At 35.8% G+C, this 20,301-nt stretch overlaps 3 protein-coding genes across 3 annotated transcripts; 1 reads left to right on the top strand and 2 right to left on the bottom strand.

Moving 5' to 3' along the window:
* The first annotated feature begins 6,878 nt into the window (after window positions 1-6,878).
* Window positions 6,879-8,151, top strand: LOC132039566 (uncharacterized). Its single transcript, XM_059430046.1, has 2 exons — window positions 6,879-6,954; window positions 7,737-8,151. The coding sequence occupies exons 1-2, from the start codon at window positions 6,882-6,884 to the stop codon at window positions 7,910-7,912; spliced, it is 249 nt and encodes an 82-aa protein (XP_059286029.1). The 5' UTR covers window positions 6,879-6,881; the 3' UTR covers window positions 7,913-8,151.
* Window positions 8,152-17,814: 9,663 nt separating this feature from the next.
* On the bottom strand, window positions 17,815-18,492 carry LOC132039192 (uncharacterized). Its single transcript, XM_059429730.1, has one exon. It carries the CDS (start codon window positions 18,490-18,492, stop codon window positions 17,815-17,817), a length of 678 nt encoding a protein of 225 aa, XP_059285713.1.
* Window positions 18,493-18,508: 16 nt separating this feature from the next.
* On the bottom strand, window positions 18,509-19,934 carry LOC132039191 (uncharacterized). The gene is made up of 4 exons (XM_059429728.1): window positions 19,520-19,934; window positions 19,190-19,380; window positions 18,891-19,021; window positions 18,509-18,698 (listed from the first exon to the last, which is right to left on the bottom strand). Exons 1-4 carry the CDS (start codon window positions 19,932-19,934, stop codon window positions 18,509-18,511), a joined length of 927 nt encoding a protein of 308 aa, XP_059285711.1.
* Window positions 19,935-20,301: the final 367 nt, after the last annotated feature.

Below are 20,301 nucleotides of genomic sequence, written 5' to 3'. Positions count from 1 at the left end.
TGTTTTTGGACTTGTGTTTTCATTAAGTTGGAAAGAATAATTATAAGTTAAGAGTATACATCATATTGTATGTTGGATGGGCTGTTATAAGTTGTTACATGCAAACGTTAAGGCTACAAACTAATAAAAGTAACTTGAGAATGTCGAAACCGTATGTGAATCGTTATGCATGTTATGAATGTGGGTTGTTTAGAATAATGTGTGGGCTGTCCGGATTGGTATTGAACACATAATTATTGATGTTGTATTGGTAGTATGTGGTTGGTTTAGATACAAGAGAAAACATCGCCTAAACATCTAGAAAGACCGTGTGTTACTAACGTTAGAATACGATATTTAATCATTCATGATTATGATGGAAATGAAGGTGTTTAATGGACAATAATTAGTTGAAACTAAAGTCATTTGTAGTTGTTGGACGTCTTAATATATTGTTGAAGTATTATTGCTGGTCGTAACTTTATGTAGACATGAAATGATGTATAAAAATCACATATTGTGTGACGAACATTTGCAAAGCACTAAAGACTTGTCCGATGGTGTGGACTGTTTTGGACTTAGCAGTTGAAAGAATAATTAAAAAGCTTTGGCGTGAAAGTTCGTGACATGGTATTGGTCATGAAGGCATTTCTTTTGAGGTGGTTACGGTTTACTTTATGTCTAGACTGGCAGGTTAGCGAAACGTATGTAAATAGTAGTGATTGACGGGGAAAGCATGATAGGCCTTCGGGCATGGTGTGGAGGTAAATTCCATCTAGGTTGGTATTAAAGTCATTACCACCGTGTATAAAAATGGTAACATTAATATGCTTGTCGCCATTATTATGTGCATGTCGTAAACATTTATATTATTGTTTATGTGGGGCTTGTCGCCATTAGAGTGACGAGAGAGTATCTTTGTTATGTGGGCTCGTCGCCATTATTACGATATTGTTATGTATATGTCATTGTATTGTGATTTCATGTATTTGATATAATTCTCTCTCTCTTGTGTATCTCATCCCGTTGAGGTCATATGGAAGAGGAAGGTTATTGCGTGGAGAATTGAATATTGAATTGCAATAGTATGCCTTCGGGTATTTTCGAACCTATTACCTATGATTGCGGTGATTATTGGGGTTGATTCCATGCGAGGTATTTAATCCCTTATTCTATGTGCTTATGTGATGTAGTTATCACCTAGTTGTATCTTTATCACATACTAGCTCCCTCACCTTATGAAAGGGAAGGGTAATATTGATGATTGAGCCGTGGGCAATAATATGACTTGTACTTGTTTATTGCATATTGGTGATATAGTTGAGACGATATCATGCATGACATGCTTTCATATTACTCTTATGTTGTTATAATGGTGAGGAGAGTGATTGAGAGACTCGAGGTTTTTGTGGGAGATTGAGAGTGAGATGAGAGAGAGACTCGAGGTTTCGCCGGGAGATTGAGAGTGACGAGAGAGACTCGAGGTTTTTACGGGAGATTGAGAGTGATTGATAGCCTCCGAGGTTATTTCGAGAGCACGAGTGGTACATGGACTTCGCGGGTCCCCCATGGGTCATGACTATGAGGCATTGCCATAGCATGTGTGTACGGGAGTGGAGTGTGAGAGGTGACTCGCATTGCATAACATTTACATAGCACGACATTGCATTGCATAGCACTCCATTTGAATGGTCATTCATGTCATTGCATGGCACATTCTACGATTGATTCTTGATTTGTGAATTCCGAGTTGTTGTTTGTGAGTATTTATTTTAAAATTTGGATGGAATCGAGGTTTATAGAATTCTCCCTAGGCTTATAATCCGAGATATTGAGATCCCTTGTGACTATCGTTAATGCAAGACTTTCTGTGCTAGATGTGTGACTGTGTTTGATTACTTATCTGCTTACTTGTTAGTTGCTTCTTGTTTATATGCGTGAACTAACCATTGTCGGCCTATGATACCTACGAGCCTTGTGTTGTGCTCATACTACTCTTGCTACACTCCTTCCGGAGTGTAGAGTTATTTTCAGGTGATGTTCGGAGTCTCACGACCGTTTCGAGGCATTCGTCAAAGACGTTTGGGTGAGCTATTGCAACCCGAGTCTCTCCTTAGATTTCGTTGTTCTCTATCCTTAAACGAAGTCGTATCTAGTTCGAGTCCGTTATCTATTCAAATTGTAAACTTCTTAGAAGCTCTTGTATGAGTCTAGACCAGATTTTGGAAATTTCTTATAATAAAAGTATTTATTCCGCATGTTGTATCAAATTAAGGTAGTTATCTGAAGGGTTCGCCCACCAGGGAGGGTTAGTGTGGGTGCCCGCATGATCCATGATTTGGGTCGTGACAAAATAATAGAGAGGGTCTACACATTTAGGCATAAAAGATAGACAAATAGACATCTGCACGGAGTTTTGTTCTTGATCCTTCAACTTGAGGAGGTTCCATTTGGATTTTTGAGTCAGAGTTCTTATCATGGTATCAGAGTAAGACGCGTCTCAATTGAGTGATATTAGAAATAATTCAGGATTTAAACATTATAGGTTCGAATTTACAATGCTACCATAACTAATCTGACTACTACGTCTGAAATCTATTATTTATATTTATTTAATATATATGCTCAAAGTTCAAAGTCGAAACTATTGAGTTAGGACGAAGGTTACCTTCTACCCCTACCTGAGATGAAGTGATTGGACGATGAATCAGTTATAGCTAATCCTTTAATCAAAATGAGTTATTGGGCAGGAAATTACACCAGCAATATGATCATGGGCCTTGAACTTTTGACTTTCGCATGCTCTCTGGATAAATTTTTAAGATGAAAAAACAAAACTTGTTAAACTTGATGATTTGTACATGAGGCAAGCGAGGTCAAAAGTTCAAGACCACCCACCTCCGATATCATTCGGGTAAATCACTCATTATTGGGGAATAATGATGAAATGAAACTAATTATATTGTGACTAAAATGTTCTAGCTGAAGTAATTTCTAATTTATCTAGTGTAATTAGTGACAAAGCAAAGGAAAGAACTAGTAAAAAGACAAAAGCATTACAGTTGCCATCTTATATTTATTGGGAAAAAAGCTTATTGGCTCCTTGTAGATTAAAGGAATCAATAATCCATTGACATAGAAAACTACAATTATCACAAGGATGAAAACAGCACAAACGATCTGTTTGCGATGTGTTTCTTGGTGATTTTGAAAATACCAAGAACGTTGCTTCTTGAATATCAACTAAATATTCCAACATTGCTTCTTGAATATCAACTAAATGCTCTAACTTTTGATTAAGAACCCAATTCCTCCCCCACCCAATAGAAATATATACTTGTTATTCATTCCAATTGTCATATATATGGCTGAATCTCACGTTTTCTTCTCTAGATTTTTGGTACTACTTTTTAGCATACTCCTCATTGCATCAAATGGTGAGTAAAACAATACTTATTTTTTTCCCAATTATGTGTCTTAATTTCCTTTTTGGTCTGCTTAAGAAAATGTTATTTTGTATATGCAGTAACTCTTTAATTCTGACAATATCCCTCCTAGCATGTTTAAATTCACAAGATTCAAAGGATATACTTGGTATATTACACACATTTTTATTTAAGATCACAGGATTCAAAAGTCTCCTTTATTTTTTAGAACTTTATGCTAGTTAAACTAAGATACATAAGATGAAATGGAGGAGTATGCAATTCTGCTTTAAATTTGTTACCATAATTTGACCCCTTTAAAGGGATTAATCTTAAGTCGAGCAGCCTTCATTGAGTTCTCTCATATCAGATCTCTCTTGTTTCCTCTAAAAATATGCTAAAGGGATGCTATTTGCTTTTGCCCAGACTCTTCAGTAGTCGGTTTTATTTGGTGTGCTTGATTCCATTTTTAGAAGGCTATTGATGGATGCGTTTATGAATTATTTTGAGGTTGCTTAATCACATTAACAGATCTCCAATCCTAATGTTGCATCGTGTAAAAATTTAAGCTGTTGCAGATCGTGTATATTTACCTAACACATGTCTCCCCACGTGCAAGCAAATTTTTTTCGCAGAAATATGGATCAAACACATGAAAATTATTTTGATAATTGGTGTTAGCAAGACTTGGGAACCCAAGGATCGTTTCTGGTATTATGTTGAATTTATGTGACTATTTCATCTAATATTCAAACTATTAAAAAGATGCAACAATTTTTTTTTATTTCTTAATAATTATTTATTAGTTTATGTCTACAAACGTTAGAGTACTATAACAGATATTTATTCATACTGCTTTTTCGTTTTTTTTTTGGGAAGATATTGAAGGTATGGAAAATGAAATTTGTGAGGTATTTAGTTCTACATTTCATGGGCAATGCTACGTGTCATCTCATTGTGAGAAAAATTGCAATAATGAAGGATATCCCTCTGGATAGTGTGAATGGAGATCAACTCGTTGGGGATTTGCTTGCTTGTGCCAATATCTCTGCTGAGAGAATAACTATTATTTTTTACCACAAAAAAAATGTGAATAATTATTTCTTGTGTAATTATTACTTGTGTTTTGTCATGTCAAATCATCAAATGTAACAGCATATTTTTTTTTTTTAATTCACGAGAGCAGATAAAACTCCTTTGTTTTACAGTTACTGATCTCTGATGTATGTGAGCAGCTCTCGCTTTTCAAATGATGGATATCAGAAAAGAAATTACCTTACTTCTGATTTGAAAACCTTCACCTTATTTTAAATGTTTTGTTGTGTAATTCCTTGTGCTTTAGAGCCCGTTTGGATTGGCTTATAAGTTGCTTATAAGTTGTTTTCAGCTTTTTTGAGTGTTTGGTGGCGAATTTTAAAAGTATTTTGTGCTTAAAATAAGCCAAAAAATAATTAAAGCCCATTGACTTAGCTTATCTAAAAACATTAAGTAAGCCAAAAAAATAAGTTAAATCGCCCCAACTTATTTTTTTTTTTAGCTTATAAGCAAACTTTATAGGCATAAGCCCATCCAAAATGTGCTCTTAGTCTTGCTACGAAAAATGATACTCCTTCCAGATCAAAAAAAGAGTCCACTTAGCCATTTGCACACCCCTTAAGAAAATACTATCTCTTAAACAAAAATAACTAATTTGACTAAACTATCCCTAATTAAATAGGCATTGGGATTTGATCATATAACACTTAATAGGGGCAAATATAGAAAAACAAGGTTAATTCTTTCTTGATTTGCTAAGTGAACTCTTTTTTTGATCCAAGAAAAAAATGGCTAAGTGGACTCTTTTTTTTTATCCGGAGAAAGTATTATTGAATATTATAATAATATTCAAAATACTTGTCATATTTCAACTTTCGAGAGTCACACTACATGAATTTTGATCAGCATTTAATTTTTTTTTTTTTTACCATATTGATATTGATATGAGAGAGTTGCAACTTATAGTACTATTTGTATGGTTTTTCAATATCTAAATTGTAATTTTAAAATATTAAATTAATTTAATTCAATTTACCTCTGAAAATTAGTCAAATTAAATCTCGAGAAGTGAAACATGACAACTAATATTGGCAGAGTAAATATTACAATTGAGATGGCTAGCCTGCAAATTTCACGTAGAATTTTCCTTTGTATTAAAACAAGCAGATTTTATGCACACGAGCAGTAATCTAGCTAGTATATCTTTGGCCTGAGGAACTCTTCATGATAATAATCCACGCTAGAAGGAAGGAAAATAAGTAATGCTTACCTAGTATATTTCTACTAGTGGGGCCTAGGAAGGATGGGTGTACGCAAATCTTGTCCCTCTGTAGACCCTCGACTCAAGAAAGTCAATCTGGGACCTCAATATTATAGGACATTACTTAAGTTGTTACTGCATGCTAATAACAAATGTTGTAGCTTCCCTTGAAATATCCGCTCTCTAAGTCGAATTAATGAAGTATTCTCATAGGATGTAGTCTTAATCTTCTCGATCAAGGAAGACTGTGCAACAAAACTTATTTGTACACTAGGTATGTTGTAGCTTGTGAATAATTACTACATCATCAATCCTGACCCCCTGATTAGCCAAAGTCTGCATCTATATGGCTCATGGTCGCACACCGTTGCAAATTCGAGCCAAACTGCCTAGAAATTTCTGGCTCAAGGGGTCTGTCATGAAATTTACCTTTCCACCATCACAAAATAAGAACATTAATTTGCTTGCTTTGATACCATGTGTGACCATCACCACTAATGATTGTGGTGGGACGGATATGATCTCTCCACCATTAATTAGAGTTCTCGTATTCCAGCTTTAAGAATGAAAATAATGTTGGAGAGGGGGGGGGGGGTTTCCTTTTAAATGGGCCTTATGTAGCGTGAATCCAAATTAATATGGTCTCAAAGCGGGTATCAAACAGTGGATAAAAACACAAAAGAAAGTGTGAATATTTTTTTTGATTAAATATCATTTACTAAGTTATATTTTCAATAATATGCACGGTTTTTTTTTTTTTTTTTTTTTTTTGAGATATTATACAATAGAGTGTGCTATTAATTTGCTATAAGTCTTTCAATTTTTATAATTATCAATCCAACATTCAGAAAAGTCCAAGTAAAAGGTAAGTTAAAACAGGCATAATTTCACATCACCTCTTATTAATCGAAAAATACCTTAATATTGTGGGCTCCTAGTAGCTTAGAGGAATCAAAAGATCCATTACTATGAGACCAAATATTACAAAAATATAACTAGGATAAAAAACAGCTCAAACATTTTGTTTTCGATATTTCTCATGGTAATTTTGGTGATAACAAGAACGTTATTTCTTGAATAAGCTTTCATTCTATCCCCATAAATATCTGCTTTTCATTTTCAATTCTCATGTAACATACAGTTCTTTGCAATTCGATGTAATAAAGAGAAGTAATTTTAATATGGCTGAAGCTCATGTTTGCTTCACTAGGTTTATGGTGATACTTTTTAGCCTACTCCTCATTGCCTCACCTGGTGAGTTAAAAAAAAAAAAAAAAACTTTATTGTTTATGTTAGGTCTACCGGCTAACATTGTCTCTTCACGTGCGGGCTTGACTCTTATTTAATTATTTATGAAATATGCAATTGATATTTTTTTCATAATGTGTGTCGATGAAATTATTGGAGAATCCAGACTTTCTATTTGCTCTGATAATATATTGATTGTGTGATTGACTCATCTAAAATTCAAGCTACTATTAAGAAAGGGTGTAAAATTGTTCTACTGTCTGTGTCTACAAGTGTATAAGTATTATTCCTCTGTCCCAACTTTCATACTTTCCTTTTTAATCTGTTAAAAACAATATCATACTTATTTAAAAATAATTTAATTAACTTTAAACTTCTCATTTTACCCCTAAAATGATGATTTATAGCAAGTGGCGTAGCTACATATATAAACCGAAGGATAGTCAATTGAACACCTTCAATGAAAAATTATATTGTGTATTGGTATATAGAAAATAATACTACATATATAGGTCAAAATTACTTCCATAGACATTTATCAAATTATGGAAACCCTTAGCAAAATCTCTAGCATCACTACTATTTATAATCACACAAATATCTATATTTTGCAGTAGATGGCAAATATTTTTCTTTAAAAAAAACTTTGTGCTGAGTCAAATAAAACGGTCAAAATAACGACCTAATTAGACGGCTGAATAGGATTTGAAGAGTTGTCGCGATCATTCAAACAAATTTCAGTCGACTATTGAATCGATCAAATTTCATTCCAATTTTTTCTTTTGCAGATGTTAATGGTGTGGAGGATGGAATTTGCAAGAAATTTAGTGGAACATTTAGTGGGCAATGCTATGAATCAGCACATTGTGAGGCAACGTGTGTGAAGGAGGGATCTCCCTCTGGAGAATGTGAATGGCAAGGAGTTCACTGGGGATATGTTTGCATGTGCGAATATTTCTGCTAAATAATTAAATCATCAAATAATGTTGATCAAATCTAATAAAATATATAAAAGCTTATTGTGATTATTATAATACAGGTGAATAATTGTTCTTGAGTGCAGAATAAGTTTTCTTTTTTTCTGAAAAAAAGGAATACTGTGATTAGTTGGTGCTGGTACTTGTGTTGATTTCAAATGATTAAAAAGAAAAAAGAAAGAAAAAAAAAAAAAGGTACTTCTTTGTGTATGTAGTATGTAGTTCTACAATAAAATATAGGCATTTGCTTGAATTTATGCGTCTTACTCCTCTTTTCAGTTTGTTTTAAAAGGAATAGTATTACTTTCTATATTTAGTAATAGCTTTTTAATTCTAATAACTCACATGATTTGTTCAAAATTACAAGATTGAAAAGACATTTTGACAATAGACACATCTAGTTTAAGCCCCCGAGATTTAAAAGTCTCTTTTTACTAAACAAATATTTAATTTAAGACTATAAGATTTAAAAGTCTCTATTTAGACAATTAGCTTTTAGAGTTATTGTAAGATAATATTAATGCACTACGCATCTTTCGAAGTTTAGCTTTACTTTTATGCAACTTTAAATATGTTTTTTTCTTTTGGTAAATGCTTCAAAATTTGTAACAACAATTGACATTACCCAAAATTTGTTGACATTAGCTTGTCCGCCTGTGCCCATTGCTCCAACCCGATCCATGGCCTTACTTGCTAGTTAATGAACATTTTATTTTTGCTACTTAGTCCTTGTAATTTCGATGTTGTGATAGATATATAGGGTGATGGAACATTCTAGAGAGAACAAGAAAACGTATTCATTTTCATAGTTCTCTCTCTACGATGCATGAATAAAACTTCTCTCTTCTCTCTCATATGAAGCCTTAGGGTTTCTCGGTATATTTGTTGTATATCTTCGATGTTTTCACTTATAACATGGTATCAGAGCGGGATTTTCGAGATCCTCTCTAGATTCTCCGTAGATCGATTGTATTTTTGATGAAATTTCTTCTTCGTCATTTTCACAATTTTCACAAAATCTGCTTGTTGTCGAATTTTTCCGCATACATTGCAATCTCTTCAAGATTTGTGGCTGGTTTACGCGTAGTCGACTGACTGTGGTTCGAATTCGAAGAAATTTGGGGAAAGTATGAAAATCTAGGGTTTTGATCTGCAAATCTAGGTTTCGATCGAAATTTTTGTGGTTACAAGGCGTGCGAGCTGTCGCTGAGTTCGATCATCGTGGTTTCCAAGGCCTTACTTCTTCAGGTTACGAAGAAGGGCGGTAACAATTTCAAATTTCTCTTGTTAGGATCTGGTTAGGGTTTGTTTCGATTTAGGATTGATGTTTTAGTTGATCTATGTTGAAATTGTTGACCTCTGATCTTATATACCGCGATACCTGTTATTAGTATCTGCTATTAGTGAAATAATGGCTGTTACTAGTGGTTCTGAGGGATTTGAGGAATTTACAATTTCGACAAACCATCTTTTTTATGTGCATCCCTCAGATAGCCCTGGACATCATTTAGTTTCTCCCAAATTTGATGGTATTGGCTTTGTAGTTTGGCGAAAAAATATGTTAACTGCCCTATCTGCTAAGAACAAATTAGGGATTATAACTGGTAAAGTTGATACTCCATCACCTGATTGTCCCCTCTACCCTTTCTGGGAGAGGTGTAACGACATGATAATTGCCTGGATAACGAATTCACTCTCCACAGAAATTGCCACTAGTGTAATGTGTTTTGACACTGCCAAAGATATTTGGGCTGACATAAATGAGAGATTTGGCTCTTCTAATGGGTCAAAGTATATCCAGATTCAGAGGGAGATTAGTGCTACCTCCCAAGGATCTTCTAGTGTTGCCTCTTACTTCACTAAACTTCGTAGCCTTTGGGACGAGCTCAACACAGCCTATGTAGGACCTGTATGTACATGTGGAGCATTGCCTAAGTTCATTGAGGAACAAAAGTTGTTTCAGTTCCTCAGTGGATTGAATGAATCATACTCTACATGCAAGAGCAATATTCTTATGATGACTGCTCTTCCTAGCTTAAGCAAGTCCTATTCAATGATACAACATGATGAGAAGCAAAAAGAGAACTCTTCTCCCATATCTAGCTTCTCAAATGAATCTGCCTCCTTCAATGCCACTGGTTCTTGCAACTACAGTAGTGGGCAAAACAGGACTATGGCTTCTACTCCCAGTTCCAACAGAAACTTTTCTCAGAGAGTTCAATTTGATCCTCCTACTTATACAAACAACAATAATAGGGTTCCATTTGATCCTAAGAGGGGTCCTTCCTCCACTTACAACTCTACTCTGTTTTGCAAATACTGCAAGAGGTCTGGACACCTCATGGAAAAATGCCACAGGCTTCATGGCTTCCCAATAGATTTCAAGTTCACAAAGAACAAGAAATCTGCCTCCTGTGTCCAGACTGATGCCATCTTCAACCCAGAACATATGTCTTCCACTTCTCAGTCTGATAATGGTGGACAGGGTTTCACCAAAGACCAGTATCAACACTATCAGCATCTCCAACAAATGTTCAAGCAAACTCACCTAAGTGCACATCAAGGTGCTGATACTGAGAATCTGGGCTTTACTAATTTTGCAGGTGTGTTTAGTCACCCTGAGGTTAATTCTGTAGCTTTCCATGCATGTGCAGTTTCCATTTTAGGTTCCAATCCTTGGATAATTGATTCTGGTGCAACAAATCACATGACACCTCACAAAAATTTCCTTCACAACATTAAACCTCTTATTACACCTTTCTTAATTACTCTACCTAATGGTTATAAGGTTAAAGTAATTTCAACTGGTTCCCTGCACCTTAGATCAGACATGACTCTACACAATGTCTTACTGGTTCCCTCTTTCCACTTTAATCTCATTTCTGTTCACAAGTTACTTGTACAATTTAATTGCAAGGCACTTTTCTCAATATCTAATTGCATTCTACAAGGCCCTTCTCTGAAGAAGCAATTGGAAATTGGTAAAGCTGCAAATGGATTGTACTTTCTAAACTGTGATGGTCTACTATCTACTGCTGCTTCATCTATGTCCTCCAGCCCCTTTGTTTCTGTTTCTAATTCTGTGACTTGCAATACTTCTTTACCTGTTAGATCTGTTTCTCATTGTCCTCCATGTAATTCAACACTTGACATCAATAAGACTGATTTAGTTTGGCATCAAAGATTAGGTCACATGCCTTTTAATAAAATGAAATCCATCCCTTGCTTATCTAATGTTATCTCTTCTAAACAACATTTTTTTTGTGATATATGCCCTAAAGCTAGGCAACAGAGGTTACCTTTTCAAACTAGCACCACTCACACATCTGTTCCCTTTCAGCTTGTTCACATTGACATATGGGGTCCCTATAACACTCAGACTTATAATGGTTTCAGATACTTCTTGACATTAGTGGATGATTTCTCCAGAGTAACATGGACACACCTTCTATCATCCAAGAGTAACTCCTTTTCAGTTCTTAAGGCTTTTGTTGCTATGGTCAAAGTTCATTTCAACACAAATGTTCAATCTTTCAGATCTGATAATGCTTATGAGTTAGGTAGCAGTTTTGAAATTCAGCAATATTTCTCTGACAATGGTATTCTTCACCAAACCACAATTCCTCATACCCCACAACAAAATGGGATAGTAGAAAGAAAGCATAAGCATCTTTTAGAAGTGTCTAGAGCCCTTCTTTTCCAGTCCAAGCTTCCATTGAAATATTGGGGTGAGTGTGTCCTCACAGCTACCTATCTCATCAATAGAATGCCTTCAGTTGTTCTACAAAATGGTACTCCTTTTGAGGTTCTTCATGGTTATTCTCCTGTTTATACTCACCTAAAATCCTTTGGCTATTTTTGCTATGCTATTATTCCCACTTCCACTAAAGATAAATTTCAACCTAGATCCCTTCCTTGTGTCTTTATAGGTTATCCATGTGGTAAAAAAGGGTTCAAGTTACTCAATCTCAATACACATTCTGTGTTTGTCTCAAGGGATGTGGTGTTCCATGAGCACATTTTCCCTTACCATCAGTCCTCAACCAATTTTTTTCCTCCTCCCCTTCAAACTTTTGTTGATGTTCCTGTTTCCTCTCATTCTTCTCCACCTGTCCATTCTCCAGTGGTTGACCAGGCTCCACCCCCTGTTCCTGTTATTCCTGATCCTGCCCCTGCACTTTCTCCTATTCCTAACTCTCATGTTTCTAACTCTCCTGTTCCTCCTAGAAGAAGTTCCAGGCTATCCCATTTCCCTCAACACCTATTTGATTTCATTTGCAACACTGTCCTTCCTTCTTCTCCAACCCCTTTATCCCTTCCTGTTAATTCTAAAGTCGCAGTTTCTGCCCTGCATATGCATGAGCCTCAGTATTACCAACAGGCAGTTTCTAATCCTGCTTGGCAAGAGGCAATGCGAAAGGAATTTGAAGCTCTTGAAGCGAACCATACTTGGGACATTGTTCCCCTTCCTTCTCATAAGAAAGCCATTCCTTGTAAATGGGTTTATAAGATCAAACAAAGGTCAGATGGTACAATTGAAAGGTATAAGGCTAGGCTAGTTATTAGAGGTGACACTCAAAAAGAAGGAATAGACTATACTGAGACCTTTTCCCCAGTGGTTAAACTCACTACTGTCAAATGCCTTCTCTCCTTGGCTGTTAAGAGGCATTGGACCGTATTTCAACTTGATGTGAACAATGCTTTTTTGCACGGTGACTTGTCTGAGAATGTGTATATGAAGATTCCTCCTGGCCTTCAAGTTTCCTCACCTTCTTCTCTATCTCCTCTGGTTTGCAAACTCAAGAAATCTTTATATGGCCTTAAACAAGCTTCCAGGCAGTGGTTTTCTAAACTGTCTGAGGCTTTGCTATCTAAAGGCTACATTCCAAGCAAGAATGACTATTCCCTTTTCACAAAGTCTTCTGGAGATTCTTTGGTTGTTCTTGTGGTCTATGTTGATGACATATTGTTGGCTGGTTCTGATTTGGCTGAAATGACTAACATCAAGTCTTTTCTAGATTCTCAATTTAAGATTAAAGATTTGGGCATGGTTCACTATTTTCTGGGTTTGGAAATTGTTCCTCACCCTGATGGTTATCTCATGAATCAACACAAATTTACAACTGACCTACTGGCTGAATTTCATTGTTCTCATTTCACCCCTGTCACTGCCCCACTGGACTCTTCTGTGAAACTGGCTTTTGATGTTGGTGATCCCATTCCTGACCCCAGCACCTACAGAAGGCTCATTGGCAAGCTTAATTTCTTACAACACACTCGGCCTGATATATCCTTCTCTGTTCAGCATCTTAGTCAGTTCCTCAACTGCCCTAGGGTACCTCATATGCTGGCTGCACTACATGTTCTTCGGTATCTCATGGCTGCTCCTGATTTAGGGATATTTTTGAGTTCTTCTACTGATTTTTCCCTTGTTGCTTTCACTGATTCTGACTGGGCTGCTTGCCCCTCCTCAAGGAGATCTGTTACTGGATTTTATATTACTTTGGGTGGCTGTCCTATCTCATGGAAGTGTAAGAAACAACCGACTGTTGCCTTATCATCTGCTGAAGCCGAATACCGAGCTTTGCGCAAAGTGGTTGCTGAGGTTGCTTGGCTAGTTCGACTCCTTGGGGATCTTGGTTTGCGCATTACTGATCCTGTCCCGGTGTTTTGTGACAGCCAGGCAGCCCTTCAGATTGCCAAAAATCCGGTTTTTCATGAACGCACTAAGCATATAGAGATTGATTGTCACTATGTTCGTGATTGTTTGAATTCTTCACTCATTTCCCTTCATTATGTTCCCAGTGCTCATCAACTTGCAGATATTATGACAAAGAGTCTACCAGGTCCTCTTCATCACACTATGTTGGGCAAGCTGGCCGTGTGTATCCCTTCCAGCTTGAGGGGGGTGTTGACATTAGCCCAACACTGTCCAGGCCCATTGCTCCAACCCGGATCCATGGCCCAGTTGCTAGTTAATGAACATTTTATTTTTGCTACTTAGTCCTTGTAATTTCTGATGTTGTGATAGATATATAGGGTGATGGAACATTCTAGAGAGAACAAGAAAACAGATTCATTTTCATATTTCTCTCTCTACAGATGAATAAAACTTCTCTCTTCTCTCTCATATGAAGCCTTAGGGTTTCTCGGTATATTTGTTGTATATCTTCGATGTTTTCACTTATAACAAAATTAGAGAACCACAAGGCCCAACCGATACTTAATGGACTTAACTCAACCAATAAGCGAACCTAACATACATCTTAACTTAAGAGAAGACTCAACTTTGGATACTACTTGATTTATGTTATTCATTTCGGAACATCTTTATGGTATTAAATCATTGTTTATATGCTTTGGTTTTTATTATAGAAAAATGTTTAAATAAATGGTTGGCTTGCTAAGGGGATTATCAATCTCATTTTTGCTAATTTATTAGGTTTCGCGTGATGCTTCTTAGCTTACGTTAATTAAGTTAGTTATACAAATGTTATTACTATAATATATGAAGAATCATAGCATTATTTCTCTTGTTACCATATCAAAGTTATGAATTGTTACTCGTTGTTCCAGGTAAACTTAATTTGATATGGAAAAAACTAAAATAAACGCGAAAAGCTCCTTAACTCACAACAAAACTGGTATAATATAAAACAAGATCATATATAGTTTTTCGGAGGTCGCTTTAATATAGAAATTGTAGTTTATTTTATAAATCAACATTTGGGTACAAGATGGGCTTGGATCACCTTTCATTATTAGTTGTGATCATGACCATCGATACTCCGATAAAATGGTAATTTAGAAACCTATTACCAAGATTAAAATTCACTGATAATATAGGTATATATAACTTAAATCCATATTTTTTAGTCGCAGAAATATTGGCAATAGCAAGCAAATCCCCAACGAAGTCCTCCCCAACCACACACTCCTACGGGGTATCCCTCTGTAAAACATTTTGTACCACAAAGATGATCGTCATTGCATTGCCCACTATATGTAGCACTCAACTTCTGGCACGTATTTTCCCCCACAACTTTAGTTTCTGCACTCACGAAAAGAAAATGGCCTGCAAAGAGGAAAAAATACGAAGAAGTAAATTTATTAGTAGTACTTTAACTCTTGAACACATAAATAAACAAATAAATAATTTCACTTTTAAATAAAATTGTCACACAATTCAGCATACTCTTAGGTCTGACAAAGCGTCTAGACTCTCAAGCCTCATCACCGCACATTATTAAAAAGAATCTCATATGTTTGGTCCATATTTATAAAGAGAGGGGGTGGGGTGGCGGGAGGGGGAGGGGGAGGAGGGGGCGATGTTGGGCTAAAACAACTCAAAAATAATCTTAATAGGTGTGATATTGTGCCAAACCCGTACGATTTTACTCAAAAGACCTCACACCAATCCAACATTATATAAGTTACTTCTTCTTCTATTCTACTTTCCATGCGGGAATTTGTTCAAGCACCCAACAATCTTCTATCTTAAACTACGTTCCACGTAACCCATCACAGTCATGACCTAATTTAGAGTTTGATTGTGTGCCACCCACATCAACTGAGTTATGGCTACCAAAGCTCACTGGCTTCGTTTCTGCAAGGCCGGCCCAAGGCCAAAGCCACTAAGGCAATGGCTTTGGGCCCCCAAATTTTTGGGGCCCCGTTTTTATTAAGTTTTATGGTAATTTGTTTAAAAAATTATTGTGACTTATGATACTTTTATGTAGCTACTAAATATGTGAATTGTTCTTCAAAAAACTTAAAGATTGTATGTCTGAATTCACGATAAAATAAAGAAGTTGGACTCTTGAAATCCAAATTGTGTCACATAAATTGAGACAGAGGGAGTGCAGAATATTTATAAAAAAAAAAAAGGAGAAGACCTTTTTTTTTTTTTTTTTTTTTTTTAGTCGCTTGATTGTTTAGGTATATTGTTAGTTGAATTTTTTTCGAATTAATTGATTTGAAAAAATTGTTAGCAACTTAAGACCATTGTGCTTGACGATTATAAAATAGTAATTAATGACTTCGCATCTTAAAAAAAACTAGAAAAGTAGACTTTAAATAAAAATATATATGTCGATCTTTCCTTTTTTTGCGCGGATTGCCCTTCATTCGGGCTGGTCTTTAATTTTTGCCCTTCAAATTGGTGGTCTCTAAGTTTTCCCTTCGCCTAATACCCCGAGGATGTGGGTTCGAACCCCAGCTCAATTAAAAAAAAAAAAATCGCAAGGCAGAAATTCTGCCTGAAGGACAAAAGCTAAAGACCACAAATTTGAGGGGTAAAAATTAAAGACCACCCCCAGCGAAGGGCAATCCTGCAAATTGCCCTCGATCTTTCTCTTTAAAAATAAAATAAAATAAAATTAGGGCCTCTCTCTAAAGTTTGGCTTTAGGTCCCCAGTCTTGTTGAGACGGCCCTACTTACGTCTTTAAAGCTATGGGTAAATATAATGTGGTAAACCGGCCTGTAGATGGCAAAGGCACTAAATTGGGCCCACACTGTCACTCCACCATCTCCTTATATATATTCGTCTCGTAGAACCATTGCTTCGATATCAATTGTCGGGCTAATACAGTCCAAAGATATTCTCTTAATATATGATTTGCTATTGTCCGCGTTGTGAGAGAGAGTGTCAGGCTCGCACGTGGGTAGGTTCCCCTCACGGTACTACTTCGTTATCGTAGGAGTATATATCTAGCTTCGTAAGGTGGTCCTTGCCCACGTGCCCCATGCTATTCGGGTCGAAGCATAAGCTAGATGCTTTCGGTTACTGAACTTTCGCCATCTAAGGTGCGACATTCGGGCTGCTCTAACAATATAAGTTTTTTTATATAGATTTAAGTTATGTACATTGTCAGTGTAAGACATTAATATTATCAGGTAAACATAAAAATATATATTTACAGATAAGTTATCTTAAAATATTAAAATATGAAATTTGTAATCTTAAAAATAAATACACGTTAATTAGCCATTACAACAAAGAAGAAAGATCTAATGATATAAATATTTCTTACAACCACGATATATACAACTAAAACTTTTTTAAAATGAGGTAGTTAGCTACATGATTGACTGTTAATTAACTCTTAAGAAGGGATCAAATCGTGGAAACAAAGCAAACATACCATTTGACGCAATGAGGAGTATGCTGAAAAGTAATACCAAAACCTGGAGAAGCAAACGTGAGATTCAGCCATATTCAAACTTCTTGTTATACCAAAATAGCTGCGACGAGATTACATGAATTGGAACGAATATATAACAAGTATTTATAGGGAGAACAAAAGTTGGTTTCTTAATCAACTTAAAAGTTAGATTTAGTTGACTCAAGAAACAATGTTCTTGATATCTTCAAAATAAGCATGAGAAACATCGAAAACAAATCGTTTTGAGTTGTTTTCATCCTTGTTATGTTTGTAGTTTTCTGTCTCATAATATTATTGCAGGCTCCTCTAAATTAATTAACTACAAGGAGATAAGGTATTTCTTTCTCCATATAATTAAACTCAAGAAATGGTGGCTGAGAAGATCGCCGAAAATATATATATCTTGTGTATCCCTTGTATAAATACAATGTAATTACAATTATTTGTGTTGTTCTATGCGCCAACACATACGACACTAGAGGGGGTGAATTGGATCTTTACCAGTGGCGGATCCAGGATTTGAAGGTCGTGGGTGCTCACTTCCTTAAACATAAGGTTGCTAGTAATCACATAGTATAAATATACAGTCACTTGAACATGGCAATAAGAAAAGTTAATTAAAAAACAATGGTTAATATTGTCATCACAAAAAGCAACTTCTAATCTCAAGTCACATGAGCTACTAATAAAGTTAGCATTACAAAAAGACACATCTGGTCATAAGTCATAACTGTGCTCGACGACTTTTCATATGTTGAAAATGATGAATAATAGTATCATTGCTTACGGTTGCGAATATCTTACGCTCTACATAGCAAACTAAACAACCATTCAAAAATTCATCACCGATACTGTTACGAAGCTCATTTTTGATGTGCTTCCTGGAGGAGAAAGCCTGTTCCACATACACAGTAGCAACGGGAAGAATGAGAGTCAACTTGATAAGCAAATAAACAAGTGGCCAGCTTTGATGAAAATCTGATTTAACCAACAATTTTGCATGGTCACTAATTCCTTTCAAGTTGAAGAACCTCTTGTCAGAACCATGAGCATAAACTGTAAAACTATCACGCTGACAACTGAGATCTCGAAGCTTGCTACTAGCAAATTCATTCATATAACATTCAACCAACCTCATTATCCTGTTCTTATCAAAATTTCCGAATGAATTAACTGGATTCAGATTAGCCATACCGAGAAGTAAGTCAGTACTCATAGCATCGAAACGATTCTTAAGCTCTTGAAGATGTAAATCAATAACAGCATAAAAAATATCAACGCGCAAATGATGAGAATATGTAAGATCAAGAGATCTATGCTTCGATCTTCCAGGAAAGTAGCTAGCGTCCATCTTCGGAATGATTATATCATATTTATCACAAAAGGAAGAGACATCATCCATTAATAATTCGAATTCACTATCCCTCATTTTTTTGTAATCTTTGCTTTGTAAGAGCGAGAAGTCCCATAGCATTGACAATATCTTGATCCATCCTTTGCAGTGAGGAGCTCAACTCATTTGTCATCACTAGAACTTTCCACATCAAGTGCAACATACAAGCAAAATCAAATTCCTTAATCGTACTCACAAGACTTGTAGCAACAAGTCTGTCAGTATAATTAGGACACTCACGTCCAGTAAATTCAAGCACGTGAATGATTGATGGAAATAGGACAATAAGATTATCTAATGTTGTATAATGAGAACCCCAACGAGTATCACCTGGTCGTTGAAGCCCACGTTCTTGATTTAATCCTCGCCGAGTATGCACTTAACCTGATATGAGCTGTTCCTCTAACTTTTCAGCTTGATGTTCTCGAAGCAAATCTCTGCACTTAAAAGATGCTCCAACAATATTTAACACATTAGTAACTATACAAAAAAAATCATCTACATTCGAATTCTTCTTTGCAAGAGCTATAAGTGTTAACTGCAATTGGTGAGCAAAACAATGAATGCAATATGCAGATGGAGTCTCATTCAAAATCAAAGTCTTAAGACCATTTAGCTCTCCCTGCATGTTGCTAGCTCCATCGTAACCTTGCCTACGTATTTGTCATGGACATAATGAGTGATCTGAGAGAAAAGAGTAGATTGCCTCCTTTAATGAAGGAGAAGATGTATCACTAACATGAATAATACCAACAAATCGCTCTACTACATCGCTTTCTTTGTTAACATATCTCAGAACAATTGCCATTTGCTCCTTGTGTGATATATCCTTTGATTCATCAACTAGTATCCCGAAATAATCCCCATCCAGGTCTTCGATGATGGCTTTGATTGTTTCTTTAGCATAAAAATCAACAATATCCTTTTGAATACTTAGATAACACATCATTTTATTTTTTGGGGGCGTTTTCTAATATAATGCTTCCAACATCTTCATTAATATCTCCATACCATTGCAAAAGTTCAAGAAAGATACCTCTATTTGAAGAACATTGACTCTCATCATGCCCACGGAATGATAATCCTAGTCTTAAGAGAATCCTTGTCACATCGACTGAAGCACTCAAGCGACGTCGCGATTCACTTTTGTCTTTTTCGAGTTTCTTGTCATAGCCAGTTTGAATTGACTGTGATTGATTCATTAAATCAAGGATCCTGTTAAAACACTTGTTGTAGATGATATTTACCTCTCCAACATGAGCTCTAAATCTTTCAAGAGCCTTGTTCCAAGCTTTAAAGCCAACTTTTGTATAAGTTTCACTCGTATTTCCATTACTTTCATGTTCATTTTGGAACAAATAGCAACACAAACAATATGCAGCATCTTTTGTTATACTGCACTCCAACCACTTACGACGACCCTTATACCAATTAGGATTAAACTGGCACATTTCCTTCCCAAACTTAGTTTTAGGAAAATCATGAACCTCGGGTTGGCAAGGCTCTTTTTGAATATAATATCTCCTAACTTCATCACGTATATTAGGGTTATATTATGCAATAGGCTTTCTAATTCCCGGATCAGCTTCAAGAGATTCTAAATTAACACCCGAAGGAAATGTTTCCCTTCGAATTTCTGGAACCATGATTTCCCTTAGAATTTCTGGAGCTACGGATGAAGCAACAGATGGATGAGTAGAACTAGAACTTGTTTGCCCAATTTTCCATCACGTGATATACTTATCCATCTCGATTCACAAAGATAATCCTACAAAAACAAGATTCACATAATTCCTAAATCAGGTTATAGACAAGGCA

The sequence above is a fragment of the Lycium ferocissimum genome, chromosome 12 (genome assembly GCF_029784015.1).
Source record: "Lycium ferocissimum isolate CSIRO_LF1 chromosome 12, AGI_CSIRO_Lferr_CH_V1, whole genome shotgun sequence".
NCBI lineage: Eukaryota > Viridiplantae > Streptophyta > Magnoliopsida > Solanales > Solanaceae > Lycium > Lycium ferocissimum.
Note: the sequence above shows the minus strand (reverse complement) of the source record. Positions and strands in the feature narration are given on the sequence as shown.